Source organism: Cucurbita pepo, chromosome 9, assembly GCF_057944985.1.
Source record: "Cucurbita pepo subsp. pepo isolate OVF chromosome 9, ASM5794498v1, whole genome shotgun sequence".
NCBI lineage: Eukaryota > Viridiplantae > Streptophyta > Magnoliopsida > Cucurbitales > Cucurbitaceae > Cucurbita > Cucurbita pepo.
Genome location: NC_141806.1, coordinates 12242783 through 12260995, shown reverse-complemented (window position 1 = coordinate 12260995; position 18213 = coordinate 12242783). Strand labels below are relative to the sequence as shown.

At 36.3% G+C, this 18213-nt stretch overlaps 3 protein-coding genes, 1 non-coding gene and 1 pseudogene across 4 annotated transcripts; 3 read left to right on the top strand and 2 right to left on the bottom strand.

Annotated features, from left to right (window-relative positions):
* Positions 1-255: 255 nt before the first annotated feature.
* On the top strand, positions 256-3462 carry LOC111801951 (protein LIGHT-DEPENDENT SHORT HYPOCOTYLS 10). The gene is made up of 2 exons (XM_023686198.2): positions 256-964; positions 3211-3462. Exon 1 carries the CDS (start codon positions 351-353, stop codon positions 936-938), a length of 588 nt encoding a protein of 195 aa, XP_023541966.2. The 5' UTR covers positions 256-350; the 3' UTR covers positions 939-964; positions 3211-3462.
* Positions 3463-5865: 2403 nt separating this feature from the next.
* On the bottom strand, positions 5866-8314 carry LOC111801950 (trihelix transcription factor ENAP1-like; annotated as a pseudogene).
* A 1028-nt stretch (positions 8315-9342) lies between these two features.
* Positions 9343-10274, bottom strand: LOC111802134 (phosphatidylinositol 4-phosphate 5-kinase MSS4-like protein). Its single transcript, XM_023686402.2, has one exon. It carries the CDS (start codon positions 9876-9878, stop codon positions 9375-9377), a length of 504 nt encoding a protein of 167 aa, XP_023542170.2. The 5' UTR covers positions 9879-10274; the 3' UTR covers positions 9343-9374.
* Positions 10275-13340: 3066 nt separating this feature from the next.
* Positions 13341-13480, top strand: LOC111802787 (small nucleolar RNA Z247). The gene has a single exon (XR_002816321.2). It is a non-coding gene; the product is annotated as a small nucleolar RNA Z247 (small nucleolar RNA).
* A 1933-nt stretch (positions 13481-15413) lies between these two features.
* On the top strand, positions 15414-16080 carry LOC111802655 (abscisic acid receptor PYL12-like). Its single transcript, XM_023687093.2, has one exon. The coding sequence runs from the start codon at positions 15445-15447 to the stop codon at positions 16006-16008; it is 564 nt and encodes a 187-aa protein (XP_023542861.2). The 5' UTR covers positions 15414-15444; the 3' UTR covers positions 16009-16080.
* The last annotated feature ends 2133 nt before the right edge of the window (positions 16081-18213 follow it).

Here is an 18213-nt window from a genome sequence, read left to right as displayed (position 1 = left end):
ATAATAATTACCAAATACATGATTATTTAATGGAATTTTGATAAGAAAAATATAATTTTAATTTTAGAGAAAAAAAAAAAAAAAAAAAAAAAAAAGACAAAGACAAAAAGCACCCTCGTAGGCCCCATGTAATGTCCTCTCCCAGGATGGGATTTTCGTCTTTCTTCTCCACTGCAATAAAAACCCCATCTTTATTTCCTTTATTTATTTATTTTCCTTTTTTTTTTTTTTTTTTTTTTTTTTTTTAAATTAATTTGTCATTTCTTGTCGAATTTGCTTAAGAAATTTCTGGCCTTCCTATAATTCTCTCTCTCTGTGTCTCTCCTAATTTCTTGATCTCCCAATTGATCATGTCAACCCAACCACGAAAAGATTCCACGGAGGCCGGATCATCGTCGACCACGGCGGTCCTGGACACCCAGCACCACCAAGGCGCGGCGGCGCTCAGCCGCTACGAGTCCCAGAAGCGGCGAGACTGGAACACGTTCGGACAGTATCTAAAAAATCAAGCGCCGCCGGTTCCACTGTTCGAGTGCAACTGCAACCACGTGCTCGAATTCCTCCGCTACCTCGACCAGTTCGGAAAAACTAAGGTTCACTTACATGGGTGCGTGTTTTTCGGTCAGCCTGACCCACCTGCCCCTTGCACGTGTCCACTTCGCCAAGCGTGGGGCAGCCTTGATGCTCTCATCGGCCGGCTTCGGGCCGCGTATGAGGAGAACGGCGGTTCGCCGGAATCAAACCCTTTTGGAAATGGAGCAATTCGTGTTTATTTAAGGGAAGTTAAGGAGTGTCAAGCTAAAGCTAGAGGGATTCCGTACAAGAAAAAGAAGCGGAAAAGAGCTCAATTCAAGGCTAATGACGACGGCGCTGGCGGCGGCGGCTGCGGCGGCGGGAACAACAATAACAACAACCAACCCATGAAGCATCTTGCTTGATTCGAATCACTCTTCTGCAACTCCTGGTATTTTTTTTTACTTCAAAGATTTAATTTTTAATTCAATAATTGATTTGAATCTTTCACTAAAGCTTCCTTGAAGATTATTGAGTAAAACCCATAATTTATTGAATTAAATTAAGCTAACCCTAATAACCCATTTTCAGAAAACCCTAAAATTTTGGAGAATTGGTAATAAGAACATGTTATTCATTACAAAAAAAAAAAAAAAAAAAAAAAAAAAAACCTTGTTTTTTGCAAACAAAGAAACAAGAAAAAGAAAGAACTGTTTTTTTTTTTTTTTTTTTTTTTTTTTTTTTTTTTTTTTAAATTTTATTTTATTGAGTTAATTAAAAACTTCATTTAAATTCTCAACTTTTAGGGGGTTTTTTTTTGGGGGGGGCTTTTGTGATTGTGCGGGATTTTGTGCGCCCCATGCATGGATGGAATGGAATGGAATGGCCATTATACATTCATGCATGGGATGTTTGTTGATGGGGTTTGTGTCTCGAACTTGCTCTGAACGTCCCGTGTCCAAGCCCACTACTAACAGAGATTATTGGTTTTGGCCCGTTACGTATCATTGTCAGTCTCACGGTTTTAAGACACGTCTGGTAGGGAGGGTTTTCTACACTTTTGTAAGAAATGTTTTGTTCTCCTCTCCAACCGATGTGGGATCTCACAAGTCCGAGAGCGAAACTCTTTAGGAATGGTTTTTTACTAAACATATGTGTCAAAGTTTTGTGGGGTTCTTGTTTGCTAAACCGAGTTGGAGATAGAAACTATACTCATCATTCATGGCCTCAACTCAAAGTTGCTCTAAACGTCTCAGTAACACTCGGTCGAGAAACAAAAATATTTTATTAACGATACCCTTATGAAAAATGATTCAAAAATTGTCCTGTAACAGCCTAAGCCCACTGTTAGCCAATATTGTCCGCTTTTGCTCGTTACTTATGATCGTCAACCTCATAATTTTAAAACGTGTCTGGCAAGAAGAGGTTTTCACACCTTTATAAGGAATGTTTTGTTCCCCTTTTCAACCGATGTGGGATCTCACAGGCCCGAGAGTCAAAACTCTCTAAGAATAGTTTCTTATCAAATATGTATGTCGAATTATCGAATTTGAATATTCCTCATTAAAAAACATCGACCATAACCCAGTCGTTCTTCTGTGTATATATATAGAGAGAGAGATTTGGGTACACTTCTTTATTTTCTCAAGATATTCTAATTTTCTGGTTTAGATTATAAAAGCCTACTTAACCATTAACATTAGATTCTTGTACAGTTGAGGATTTGGAGCTAAACAGAATTAATTAGTGCATGTTGATTGAATTAATTGTTCCTTAATCTTCATTGCTATATCTTATCTTAGGACTAATCTTAACATAATATTTAGAAATGGTTGTTGCTTAATTAAAGATTTAATTTTCCTTTTTTGTGTTTAGTGTTTGCATTAAAGCTTAATTACTGACAGCTATGTGTTAATTATTATTTTGGTCTTATAAATCACATTAATTAGTTTCATAGATGGATGAAATTACATTGAACCCAAGATCGGCACGTGTTCGGTTCTTACTCGTTATTTTTCCTTTCATTTCTTTAATGTTTTGAGATAAATATCTTCATTTGGAACCGTTAAAATGAACCCTTTTCGGGTCTCAAAATTTGAACTTCGACTTTAGTTTGTTCATATGACTCAAGAATCCGACTAACTTGGACTACCCCTGGTTAGGTTGGTTAGATTTTTTTTGGCTTGGGTTGGATTGAAATTTCGGCCGAAAACCCAAAATTCAAGTCGGTTCACAGGAGGACATTCTTTTGGTTGGGTTAATACGGCCGACCTGAAAATAGAGTTCCAACTCAACTCTACTCTAACACGTTTTTACGATTATAATGAAAATTAAAAATATTTAACGTTTGTAACTGATGTTAGTGATGCATTGTGACTTATGAATGTTAGATATTTGAGGTCCTGAAAATAGATATTTGAGTTGGGTTGTGTACCTTATTCGAGTTGCTCGAATCACTAACCTAACCCAAAATTTTAGGTTGTCTGTGTATGTACATTCATTCCTACTTGACTTTTATTTCATTTCTGAATTGTCATATTTTTTTGTCGTTGAAATTTGAATTTAATTTCTATATAGACGTTAAGTTATCCGTAATTCCCGACCATTTGGCTGCTAAATGATCTTTAATAACCTTATCTATGAACATCAACATGTTGTTTTTAAGGTTATTTATTTATTTATTTTTCTTAATTTCAGGATAAGAAAGCAAGGGATGGATCGAGAACGAACGTGTAAATGTGGAACGAGTCGAAGGGTTTTCTATCTGATAAAATAATTATTATGTTGTAGAATTAATTATATAAAGAAATAGAGAATAAAAAGTTTAGCAAAGTATTGTAGCAAAAGCTAGGTTAGCAAGCCATTTTATTTTTTTTTTAAAAAGGCCTTATGGCTTGTAAGCACTTTTTAATTAGACTATACATCAAAATTGTCATTTCTATTGTCCAATTTTCTCTAATTAGTGCTTAATGTTTATATATATATTGACGCGGGTTGCCATCATAACTCAGCAGCTACTTAAATATGTTCGGGTGAAAGTAATACTATGTTGGATGACTACTGAACGTGACTTAATAGGTCATGTTTTCACGTGACTTAATAGATCATGTTTGCACGCTTGTTAGGTGGGACAAAATTCGAGCCAATACTAAAGGATCGAGTCATGAGGTATAAAGGAGAAGAGAAGTAATTGGGTCAAAGCCCAAATACAATTCATCGATCTCGACCATAGGGTTAGCCTACCAAGTGGGCACAAGTCATGCATACCCTCGGCTCGTATCATCCAAATTTAACCTAGTCTAGTTTATCTTTAACCTAATTCAGAGTAGAAACGTAGAAAAGAATAAAATGTTCTTATATGAAAAATTATCTTCAATCTACATAATGTACGCTCTTTCTCATTCCAAGAACTCTTGCTACACTCATATTATATTTGCTAAATCATCGATGTACAATTTTCTCTTTTTTTATAAGCAACGCTCGTTCTTCCTTTTAAACAAATTTATACTTGTTGTCATGTGAAGGTTAGGTACATTTTTCGTGTTCAAATTTTGCACTCAATAATTGATGTCCTATGTGGGGAAGGAAAAAGGTTGCTTGTGAAACTTCCCTTTGTGTCGAGGTCAACCACGCTATTTTAGCTACACCGAAAGCTCAAATAAGAAGAAACGCATGGAGGGATTATAAAGAATGAGGTCAACGAACTCCTTGACCCACCTAATGGAGGCCAACTAGATTGTGATAGCAAAATATCTAGAGTCATATCTAAGGACTCCTGTGGTCATACCTCAATTAGACGCAAGCATGAGCATAATTCAACTTATTAAAGCATATATTTTAATTAAAAATGAACAATATAACCTACATGTCATTATGGAGAAAGACATCGAGACTCCCTTGTCTCTAACAAACAGTATATTGAAACACGTCCCTAACTTAGTCGTGTCCGAGAACAAATCACCTAATAAAAAATTAGGACCCAAATGAATTGAAAGCTTGAAAGTTTTCCATATGCACTTAATCAACTCAAGATATTGATTAGCTTTCCTAATCAAAGTTTAAAACAAGATTAAAAGAAGCTGAATTATCCACCACGTTAAGTTTCAAAGTAGAAGAAGATGAAGGTTTGTCTTGAATTAGCTAAACATCTAAACGTTGATTACAGCAGTTAGCCCAACTTCTCTACAAGCAGAGGAAAGGGATACAATTCTCCCTTCTTTTTCTTTCCTTTTCTTTTTTGGTTGGTATTATGTAATCTCATCAGCTTCCATGTGTATGTAATCCCCTCAGCTTCCATGTGTATGTACCTTGTGAAGTTTCTGTTACTTTACATATCTGCATCAGAAAAAACAACCTTTGATTTCAAACAATGTCAATGCATTGCCAAGTTTTCATTTGTATCAGCAAAAGCACACGAACCAGTCGTTTCAAATTTTGCCACTTCAAACGGTTAAATCGACAACGGTCGAACGCTACAAGTAAACGAGAAATTAACAGTAGTGTTTTATAACCAAGCACTTTGTTTCCTATACAATAATGTAGCTACAAACTACCAAGTAAATGTCATAAATTTCGTATCCCATAACTTTTGTGACCTCGTCCCTTTGAGAAATTATTAGGACTCTTTTGGAATGTCTGTCCATAATACTATTAGGGGTTTATTAGAAAAGGTAGTTTTCTGAAAATATGATGTGAGATCCCACGTCGGTTGGAAAGGAGAACATAAACATTCTTTATATGAAATACTCTCCCTAGCTGACGCGTTTTAAAATCTCGAAGGGAAGCCCATAAGAAAAATCCAAAAAGAACAATATCTGCTAGCAGCGGGGTTAGGCTGTTATAAATGGTATCATTGTCAGACACCGGGCTGTGTGCCAGCAAAGACGCTGGCACCCAAGGGGGTGGATTGTGAGATCCTACATCGGTTCAAGAGGAGAACAAAGCATTCTTTATAAGGCTGTGGAAACCTCTCCCTAGCCGATGCGTTTTAAAACCTTGAGAGGAAACTCAAACCGTGAGGGGAAACCCAAAAGAGAAAGCAAAAGGGAAAGCCTAAAGAGCACAATATCTGCTAGAGGTGGACTTGGACGGTAGATTTCAAGAAATGCATTTGATATCTTATATTCCTTTAAGAACATAAATTTCATTTACATCATACTCAAGCAGAGAATTGGTTTCATAATCTTCAAAGGAAACCGACTGGGTATATAAGACACTACATGATCCAATAGTACAATCATGAGGAAGGAATTCATCATTTAGGTATGTTTTTCCTTTTTCTTGTTGATAGCCACGATATCAGTTAGTGCCACCCAAATAACCATTTGCCATTAATCGACAAGAAAAAATCAGACTCCAAATTATTCATTAAGCTTTCCACCTAGAGGCTTGCGTACAAGACCTTGGAGAAATCCTCCACAAACATTCGAAGCCCAAATAAAGTCAGGCTAGAAGCAGCTTTGAATTTTAAGAAGAAATTTTATAATCAGAGAGAAAATTTCCAGTTCAAAACATGAACCGAAGGACTATGTAAAGCAATTTGCATTATATAAAATAGAGAAGAACTTGGCTCCATTTGATGGTTTATGATTACTTAGGATCAGCCCTGTAATCCAAAATTCTTTAGAACTCATGGACCCAACTGTACGACCTATAGAACAAATCCTATGCAAGTGAGGTTGTTATACTCCAATATTCTTAAAATCACGAAAAGGAATGAAACATTGTTCCTAGGCACCCACTATCTGTTTGAAACAAGGAAGAGAAACCCTTTGCAAGACTGTTTGTCAAGAGTAACTGAAACGTGTATATTGAACTATCCAAAATTCCTGCAAGAAACATTGTTTATAAGGGTGTGGAAACCTCCCCCTAACATACGCGTTTTAAGAACCTTGAGGGGAAGCCTGGAAGGAAAAGCCCAAAGAGAACAATATCTGCTAGCGGTGGGCTTGGGCTGTTACAAATGGTATCAAAGCTAGACACCGATGTGCCAGCGAGGAGGCTGAGCCTCGAAGGGGGGGTAAACACGAGACAGTGTGTCAGCAAGGATACTGGGCTCCATATGAGGTGGATTGAGGGGTCCCACATAGATTGGAGAAGGGAACGAGTGCCAACGAGGACTCTCAACCCTAAAGGGGGGTGAATTGTGAGATCCCACGTTGGTTGGGAGGAGAACAAAACATTTCTTTTACAAGGGTGTGGAAACATCTCCCTAGCATACGCGTTTTAAAAACTTTAAAGGGAAGCCCGAAAGAAAAAGTCCAAATGGTGTGGAAACCTCTCCCTAGTATACACAAAAACTTTGAGGGGAAGGTTGGAAGGAAAAGCTCAAATAGGACAATATCTGCTAGCGGTGGGCTTGAGCGGTTACAACAATTTTCAATACTCAAAGATGGGATTACCAAAACACAAACACCTAAAACCAGAAAGATTTGCAATACTTTTGTCTCCCTAATATGTAGAACAGCCTTACAAGTTAGAGATTCAATTCACATATTTATCTAGATCATTAAGAGTTGGGCATATAGAAATGCATCATAACCAAGGCCATACCATCACAACCCACATCAAAATACAAGCTCTATATTGAATCTGTAACAGTTAGATCTTCAGCTTCATGAAGAAAGTAAAGGAAATTTCAATGGAAAAATAGAGCAAAAAGTTTCCATGGCCTTACCACTGGGAGTTGATTTCTTCTTCCCTCGCTTAATCTTCTCAAGCTGAACCTGAGTCTCCATGAACATATGCATCCGCTGCACCTCCAAATCCTTAGCAAATTGCATCCTCTGCTTCTCCAATTCCACCATCTGTCGCACCTTCTCAGCCTCCACTGATTCATACACCTCCCCAAACCTTTGAATTGCTCTAGCCAACCTACTCATCCCTTCCCCCCCTTCCGCCTCCTCCTCCTCCTCCTCCTCCTCGCTCACTCTCTCCTCCTCTTCATCTTCATCCTCGGTCAATGCAGCCGCCGCAGCAGCAGCAGCCATAGCCGAGTAGTTCCTCCGAAAAACCCCCACATCCATGGCTGCGGCAGGCCGCTTACGAGACACGGCGACGACAGCCTCAGCCGCAGCCGCAGCTGGTGGAGGCATCTTCCGAAACGACCTAGGAAAAGCCGAAGGTCCAATCAATTCGTGAAGGCGACCATAAAACGGCCAAGATGAAACAAAACTCCCGTGGGAAGAAGAAACCCTAGCGGCCTCGGTCTTGTACTTCTTCTTAACGGTGTCGATCCGGTTCTTACACTGAACATCGGAGCGATAGGTTTTCTTAGTAAGACCATGGAGAGCGTTGACAGAATCCGCAACATCCAGCCAGTCCTTCTGCCGGAGATTACCGCGATTGAGATCGAGAAAGCGGCGACCCCAAGCGTCGATGAGAGTGGAGGTAGCGTCCTCTGTCCAACAGTCCTCACGAATGGGAACCTGGCGGGAGATGGAAGAGGAAGGGGTGAGATCCGCCATGAGAAGAGAGAAAGAGGTGAGGGGTGGTGAGTGGAGCGGTGGAGACGATGATATCGCCGGGGAGAGGAAACCGAAAAGGAAGCGGGCCGGGAGGGGAATGGGTCATGGTTTAGTCGGAAGCTTGGGCCCAACAGGAAAAGGGGCGGTGAAGGGGGGGTGGGGTCGCTGACTGGCGGGAAGACTGCGGCCTGGACAGCGGGGAAGTGGGATTTCCGAAACGGAGAGGGTTCACGTGGGATCTCACTACACAAGCGCGTGGCCGGTCGTCGACGACTTCTCTCTCTCTCTCTCTCTCTCTCTCTCTCTCTCTCTCTCTCTCTCTCTCTCTCTCTCTCTCTCAGTTTCTTTTTATGGGTCGTCCGGTAACCCTGTGGTCGTCGACGAATTTTCTTTTTTTTCTTTTTTTCTTTTTTTTTTCTTTTTAATGTCTCAATTCTTTTGAATTAATAAAAATATTATTTTTTTTAAAATTTAATACTACTCTTTAAGTTTTTAAAAATATTCTTAAATATTTCCTCAACTTTAAAATTTTTTTATTAATAAAAGTATTTTTATGATTAGTATTATGTTTAACAATATATCTATAAAAAATTTAAATTTAGTAATAATACTATTTACTTTTATAAATTAAAAAAAATTAAACAAAATTCTTAACCACGATCTATTTACCTTTCATAAATTATTTTTAAATTTCTTTTTTTTTTTTATTAAAGTTTAAAGGTAATAATGTTATTTTCAAAGTTTATGAGTAAATTTTAAATATAATTCTAACTGTTTATTTATATATTAATCATAAGGGTATTTTTGAACTTTAAAAAAAATTAAGAATATTAATGAAAATTTTGAATATTTTTAAAAGTTAAAAGTATATTTTTTTTTTAATTCAAAAATATTTTTTTCAACAAAATATTAACTATTTCTAATAATATATAAATAAATAAATAAATAATCTATTATTGAAATTTTTTAATTTAAATATATTTTTGTAGATAAAATACAAAATTTATAGTATGTTTATTAATTTAGTATTTCTTTTATATGGTATGAAAATTACATTTAAAACGGTAAAATCAAACAATAAAATGATTATATAAAAAATACACTTATAAACAAATTATTTTATTAAAATTACAAATTCTAAAATCACTTCCAAATATGACGGGATTGGGATGGTGATATAATACATATTTTGAAATAAATATAATTAACCACAGTAACTAATTTAATTACCACATTCTTTTTCACAATCTGGTAAAACTGGAAAAGAGATATACGAACATTTCTTTTTGAAAAAAATAAAAATAAAAAAGAAATTAATGGAATTTAATTATGATATATATATATATATATATATATGCTTTTGTGATTTAAAAAAAAAAAAAAAAAACCCGGTTTTTAGATAGAACCGGGCGACTCGCAAATACTCTGTAAGTGACTCCAAACGCCGACACGACCGCGCCGCCGTTCGCGGTGGGTGGAAACCTCCTCGGAGAGTATTTCCGAGAGGTACTGATCGGAAAGGAGGAGATTGGTTTCGGCGGCGGATCGGTCGGAGTGATGAGTGGTACTGTTGTTATTAGCAATATCTCTCTTCTTTCTTCCGGCGGAGGATCGCGAACGGGCTTTGTCTGAGTTGGGAGGGAGCGGCATGAGGAAGTAAATCTTACCGCGTTGGAGCTCAGCTTCCGGCGGGACGACGACGGCGGCGGCGGAGGCGGCGGCGGAAAAGGGGGAATAGGGCTTTTTAAGGATGTGTTTGGGATGGGATTTGATGACGTCGGAAGCTCTGACGGAGCCGGTGATTTCTTGAACGAAGCCATTGGAGTGAACTATGCGGATCACATCCAGAGCTCCGCATGGTAAAATGCAAGAAATGCAACATCTTATGCTGTTTTTCATCGCCTTTTTCTTATGGGTTCTTCAGATTCTTCGGCAAAATTAAGAAATGGAGAGATGATGAAATGAACAGAGAGCTAAAGAGCTTCATTTTCATGTTTTTTTCTTTAAATTTTAACTATATAATTACTCATTCAATTCTTTTGAAATAATTGGATCCTTTTCCTACACGGGCCCGAGCCTAAGCTCACCCACCGCTAGCCGATATTGTCTTCTTTGAGCTTTCCCTTTCGGGTTTCCCCTCAAGGCTTTAAAACGCGTCTACTAGGATAACGTTTCCACACTCTTATAAAGGGTGTTTTTTCTCCTTCCCAACCAATATGGGACATCACATTTCCTCTTCGAAAATCTCTTCCCCTCTTCCATTTCGTCTCGAAAAGTGACCGGGATCAATTCAGTTATTGGATGAAAGTCCCACATCGGCTAATTTAGAGAATGATCATGGGTTTATTTATAATCAAGTAATACTATCTCCATTGGTGTGAGACCTTTTTGGGAAGCCCAAAGCAAAACCACGAGGGCTTATGCTCAAAGTGGACAATACCATACCATTGTGGTGGGTCGTGTTCATCTAACATGGTATCAAAGTCATGCCATAAACTTAGCCATGTCAATAGAATCCTCAAATGTCGAACAAACGACTCCAAAATAATGAAGATAATATTCCTTGATTATAAACCCATGATCATTCCCTAAATTAGCCGATGTGGGACTTTCATCCAACACCTCCCCTCGAACAAAGTACGACTACTCCTCTTTCTTTTTGTCTTAGTCATTTTTTACTATGCCTTCGAGGAGCCTTGACTCTTTTTTCTTTCGAAGCTCTTTGTTCGACATTTGAGGATTCTATTGACATGGCTAAGTTTAGAGTATAGCTCTAATACATTAGATGAACACGACCCTCCACAACGGTACGATATTGTCAACTTTGAGCATAAACTCTCTAACATTAGTCACTTTAAACTACATCAAATTTCAAATTAGAATTATATCTAAATGACAAGGGTAATTTTGTAATTTGACATTTTATTTTAACGACTTCATAACTCGATAATAAAATACTTGAAACGGTTTTTTTTTTTTTTAATATTAAAAACAAAAATCATTTTAAAATATAAATCTAAAAAATAGATAAATCAATTTATAAATAATTGAGCATAAAGATTATAAATTCAATAATTTAGGGTTTTGGGAGCATAGCTTTGGAGGGGTTACCAATGAAGTGAACCCATTGCTTCATTTCATCAAAATGCGACAAATGTCGATGTCTGATTGCTTCCCCATTCGGACACACCAAATCGTGGGGTTAGTGTTAGTTCAATAGTCAGATGCGTGAGGAAGAAGTTTCTCTTTAACGAATGCGTTTTAAAATCGTGAGATAGATGACGATATGTAACGGGTTAAAGCAGACAATATCTGCTAGTAGTGAGTTTGAGTTGTTATAAATGGTATCATAGTCAAATGCCAGGTGGTGTACCAGCGAGGACGCTGGGCCCTGAGGGTGGATTGTAAGCATTCATTATAAGGGTGTGAAAACCTCTTCCTAGTAAACTCATTTTAAAAGCTTAACCTTCAGGGAAGACTCAGAAAAGAATGCCCGGGCCAAAGCAGACAATATTTGTTAGTCAGAATGCCCGGGTTTTAGCTATTACAAATGGTATTAGAGTCAGATACCATGCAGTGTGTCAGCAAGGACACTAGCCCCCGAGGGGGTGAGTTGTAAGCATTCGTTATAAGGGTGTGGAAATCTCTCCCTAATAGACGAGTTTTAAAATCTTAACCTTGAGGGAAAACTGAAAAAGGAATGCTCAAAGAAGACAATATCTATTTACAAATGATCATATCAGAGCCAGACATTAGGCGGTGTGCCAGCGAGGACATTGGACCCTTGCCAAAAGGGGTATATTATAAGCATTTCTTATAATGGTGTGCATTTTAAAATCTTAACCTTTACGGGAAACTCAAAGAGGACAATATCTTATTACAAATGGTATCAGAGCTAGACATCGGACGGTGTGTCAGTGCGGATGCTAGCCCTTGTCAAAGGGGTGGATCTTAAGCATTCCTTATAAGAGTATGGAAACCTCTCCGTAGGAGACGCGATTTTAAAATCAAGCTTGAAGGGAATCTCATAAGGGAAAACCCAAAGAGAACAATATCGGCTAGCGGTGGGCTTGTACTCTTACAAAGGAACATGGAGATTCTCACTTCTCACTTAGTTCTTTAACATCGTACTCCTAGAGATCATCTCGGACAATGCGCTAACCACTCAATGTCAGAATTTAGTGCAACTTATTTCTAGTTTGAATTAGTTATAAAATATATATATTCGTGATTATTTAATATTTGAGGAATATATTAGTCAGTTAATATATCTGAGATATTCTTAATCAGTTAAATTTGATTAATAGTATATTTTATTTTATTAGATTTAGTTAATTTATATTTTTGTTGTTGGTAGGTATTAGTTAGTATCTTGTATCCTATTTAAAGGCTATGAATATGAATGAAGATTGAACGTTCGATCCCAATTCTATTTTCTCATTCTTAACTTCCTACTATTGTTTCGATGAGTAATAATATTTTCATATCTATTCACTAGGTAGCTATTGTGTCACTCAATCCTATTGTTAGTAAATATTGTTAGGGAGAGATTTCCATACTCTTCTTGGAGGCTTTAATGTCCTCATTGCCACACTGTCCGGTGTCTAGCTCTAATACCATTGTAACAACTCAAGTCTATTACTAGTAGATATTGTTTACTTTGACTCGTTATGTATCACCGTCAGCCTCACGATTTCAAATGTGTCTGCTAGGTAGAAGTTTCCACACTCTTATAAGCAATGTTTTGTTCTCTTTTCCAACCAATGTGGAATCTCACACAAAATACATTTAACTTTGGAATTTCTATTATTGAGCCATCGGAAAGGAAGATGTATTTTGTTCATATAAGTCGTAACTTTCATTTTTTTTTAAGTCTTTTTAGTCATCTTATGCTTAAGATCGTTCTCATTCAGATGTGATTTTAGTTTATTCTTGTACGTATCCTTTATTCAGATGTCGCATGCCTACAAACTTCCACCTCGATTCGTCCTTTATTCAGGTACTGCTTTAATACCATTTCTTGATTTACGTGTGTCATCCTTACACTGAATCATGTTAATTTTCTTTGTATCCTTCCAATTTTATTGGATGTCTCTTGTACATCGATAATTAAAATTTTGAACAATACCAAAAAAATAATTTTCTAAGTATGGTTGTATTATATGAACGTCGGTTACAAACATCAAATATTTTTAATTTTTAAAATCATCTTTAAAGTAAGATTTCGAGAAAAAGATATAGTCCAAAAATAGAATGTTGAGTTGAGTTGAGTTGTGAATAGTAATTGGATCATTTTGATTAGACTATCTCTCTACTATAGATTATTTTCGCAAGATCAAAGGGTTGGCCGCCGCGGATTCTGCCGTGCGGGATGTTGACGTGATCGCGTATCTTCTCGCTAGTATTGGCCCTGACTATGATCCTTTCGTCACCTCGATGACTACTAAGAGTGAAGTCGTCACGTTTGATGATGTGTTTGCACATCTAAAAGCGTTTGAAGCTCGCCAACTACAACACCACGCTCAACTTCAGCTAAATCCTAGATCTTTGGTCAATTATGTTGGTCGTGGTGGTCAGCAGAAGAACCGTGGGTGTAAGGATCGTGGTCGTGGGCATTCTCAAGGTGCGTGCTCTCTCGTCTTGCTGGTGATCGTCATGACCCTTCTGCTTGTCCTTCCTGCCAGATCTACGGCAAAGTGGGATATACTGTCGTTCGCTGTTTACATAGGATGGATGAGTCCTATCAAGATGAACATCGGTTCTTATTTTATTTATTTAAAAAAGAAAAAATAAATTAGAAAATACGTCAAAATAAATAAAAATAATAATAAAATAGAATAGAAGCCTCACAAAAAAGCACATTTGTCGGGCCCAATTGGTATGAATCCGGCCCAGTTTCCGAAGCCACCGTCACCGTCACCGTCCAACTCCAATTCCTTATTCCTTCCCTAAATTGCAATAAGCCGACTCCCGTCATTTCCACACGCGTCTCAATTACGTGCAAAATACATTTTGAGTCTGCCACGTCGTCATTGACTCACTTGCTGACTTGGCTCTTCCTACGCTCTGCTTATTTCATAAATACATATTATTATTTTGTTTGTTAAATTATAAATTTAAAACATAATTATATCTTCATCATCTAATAAAATCGTTCGTTAATTGTTAGAGACATTTTCAAAATGTTAGAGTCGAAATATGACTTTAAGAGGGAATGACGATGTTCTAATAAAAAGGACGAGATTCATAGAACGACAAAAACAAATTTAGCTTTTGCACATTTTTCATATCGATTCGAATGAATCAACCTTTTTGCGGAAGTAAATTTTTACCTGTTATACAAGATAAGATCGAGCTTAGATCCATTAAAAGAAAATCATGAAACTACTTGGCTTCGAATGACAAGGTACAAAAATAAGATGGGTTGATATTATAACGTAAAGATTAATAGAAGGAGATAATGTATAGATCAATTCGATGCTTAGATAAGAGATTACTCGTCGTATATAGATAGAACTTTTTGAAGACTAAGAATAGTAAAGAACGAGCCTACGAATGTTTCAAGCGTTATAAGCATTTTTACGGCTCTAAAAATCATGCCAAAAGACATTCGTGTCAATAAGATCAAGAACCATAATACAACAATCAAACTTGATTGTTAAAAATTTATGTCATAAAAATGGATATACATAGATGTATGCATCATGCATGTCTTTGGCTCGTAAAATTTGTATGGAATCCAATTGATATCCAATCTTGATAAGTGTAACGATTTAAGCTCACTGCTAGTAGATGTTATTCTCTTTAAACTTTCCTTTAAGAAAACGCGTCTACTACAAATAGGTTTCTACTACGCGTCTACTACAATTCGTTCTCCTCTCTCCAACCGATGTGGGAATCTCACAATCCACTCCTTTAGGGCCCAGCGTCCTCGATGACATTCGTTCTCTCTCCAATTAACGTGGGACCTCCCAATCCACTCCCTTGAGGGCTCAGCCATCTCGATGGCACATGGTTCGATATCTGGCTCTGATACCATTTGTAACGATCAAAACCCATCATTAGCAGATATCGTCCTCTTAAGACTTTTTCTTGTGGACTTTTCCCTCGAGATTTTAAAACCCGTATGTCAAAAAAAGATTTCCACACCCTTACAAAAAAAAAAAAAGTTTCGTTTTCCTCTCTAATTAATGTGAGATCTCACAATCCACCTCCTTTCGAGACAGATCTCTCAAAATTCAACCCAAAATCTGATAACAAAAAGATTTGAGGTAATGATGGTGGCATTATTGGGTTAGATTGAAAGTAATACAAACACACGCCGCCTTCAAAACCCACACACGCCCAATTTGTCCCCAAACCTTAACCGACCAAAAACACAATCTTTTATAAAATTTTTTTAAAAAAAAAACCTTAATTTGAGTAAATAAAAACAAAACGGTACTGATCCATCAGAGTTGTTGGAATGATGCATTGCAACGGAAGCGAAAACGGCATCCAAAGTGGCAACAAGGCAACCACAGACTCAATGCTGCGCCTCTACCACTCCCCCACTCTTTACCCCAACCAATGCACCTCCCGCGTGGTTCAATTGGTTCACGCCCCTCTCCCTCTAGTCTGGTCCATCGTCCGCCGCTTCGACTACCCCCAAGCCTACAAGCAATTCGTCAAGTCCTGCATCATCCGCGATGGCGACGGTGGTGTCGGCACCATAAGGGAGCTCCTCGTCGTCACTGGCATGCCTGCCAACACTAGCGTTGAGCGCCTCGACCGCCTCGATGATGATGCCCATCTCATGGTCTTTACCATCATTGGCGGGGACCACCAGCTACTCAATTACCGTTCCACCACCACTTTACATGAGGTGGCGCCGGAGGAGGAGGGTGGGGGAAGGAAGACGGTGGTGGTGGAGTCGTATGTGGTGGATGTTCCGTCGGGGAGTAGCAAAGAAGACACCGTTTTGTTCGCTGATACCATAATCAAATGTAACCTCAAGTGGTTGGCTCGTGTTGCTGAGACCATTCGCTGAACCGCGACTCAGCCTCTTCGCTCGGTTGCACTTTCCTGTGCTAGGTCGGTTGCTTTTTTTTTTTTTTTTTTTTTTTTTAATCTAGAAATTTCCAGCTTGTCATTATCATCTTTCAAATTCTCTAATGAATTAAAAACTATATTAAATTATTTTAATTCTTTTTTTCATTTTCAACCAAATTATATCACAATTAAAATACCCTAATGCATTTTCATTTATAAAAATACAAATTAATTTTTACACGAAATCATCAAGTTCGAAAATGCATACAAAACGTCTCGTTGTTTAAATATTAGTTTCAAGTATGCGTAACATTCATGACAATTGAAAAACATTTAAAATTAGGAGTTCAATCCTGAAAAGTCCCACGTCGGCTAATTTAGGGAATAATCATGAGTAATAATATCTCCATTGGTACGTGGTCTTTTGGAGAAGCCCAAAACAAAGACATGAGGCCTTATGCTCAAAGTGAACAATATCATATCATCGTGGAGAATCATGTTCATCTAATATGGTATTAGAGTCATGCCCTAAATTTAGCCAAGTCAATAGAATCCTCAAAATGTCGAATAAAGGACTCCAAAAGAAAAGGAGTCGAGCCTTCCACCTCGAAGATATAGTAAAAAATGACTAAGACTCTAAAAGAAAAGAGGTCGAGCCTCGATGAAGGGGAGGTGTTGGATGAAAGTCCCGCATCGACTAATAACCAGTAAAGCTATAAGAGCTTATGCTTAAAGTGGACTATAACGTGTTCATCTAACACGTTATATCTCGGAGATATAATTAAGTTAAAATTGGTGCAATTGCTGTTTAATTTAATAAAAATGTTATAATTTCGTCTCTTTAAATGAAAATTGAGGTGAAATCAGGAAGGAGAGGGTAAAGGAATATTAAAATTAGAATCAAAAGGAATAATTAGTGACATACTAGCTCAATATTTCAACGCGGTTGACCGTTGACTATAGAGTTGACCTATGATATTATGACAATATTAATTAGAATATTGATATTATGACAATAATAATCACTCGGAGGCATACGATGTAACGGCCTAAATCCACCGCTAGTAGATATTGTCCTCTTTGGGCTTTCTCTTTCGAACTTTCCTCAAGGCTTTAAAACGCGTCTTCTAGGGGAAGGTTTTCACACTCATATAAATGGTGATTTGTTCTCCTCCTCAACCAACGTGGGACATCACATCTCAAAGAGGACAATATCTGCTAGCGGTGGATTTGGATCGTTACATATGATTTATAACACTATTAAATAAAAAGTAATCTAATAATTATTTAAAAAGGAACTTTTGTTACGATCCAAATTGGTTGCAACAAATCTCGTAATTTAAGGGTAGTTTGTGTAATTTTTTTTCTTAACAGTAGTAAGGTTTAAGTTTCATATATTCTCGAGAATAATATGTTCGGGAATAAGAGATCATTATTAAAAGTTAACCCAATAAATTATTTTTGTATTTATTTTATAAAATGAATGTAAATAACCTTACATAATTTTAATAGATTAAATGATAAAATAATTAAATTTAATTCAAAGTATTCAAAATATAATTAGTCAATAATAAAATAATCATTTTAATTGAAGAGTTGATTATAATACTATTAACAAATGAATAATTGTACTTAATTTAACTAATGCTAAAATTAAGTAATTAACAATTTTAATAAATATCTTTAATTACGTTAATTTATTATAATTTTATCAGAAAATTAATTAAATAAATATAGATTATTTATTTTATATTATAGAATACTTAATTAATTTTAATTAATTATAGTCCTATATTATTAATTATAAATTTAATTTGAATCCATTAAATTTAGTCAATAATAGAAGAAAATATAATTTAATAAGCAATATACTAACCATAAATAATTAGTTATATCATTGAAAAATAGTTTTTCTACCAACTTCATTTAACTAATCTCAATTAATTAAATATATTTGAAATATTATTAGCTAATTAATGCGCAATTTATTATTAATAAAAAATTATTAATTAATTAACTATATTAAATTAATAAAGATATTTCTAAATTTTGAATTCTATATTAAAAATATTTTTAACATTTCAAAATTTAAATAATACCCTTTAATTTTTAAAAAATGTAAAAAAATTACATTTATGGGAGTAACATATTTAGAAAATCCATTAATATTTTATAACAATATTATAAATTTTATTTTTTTAAA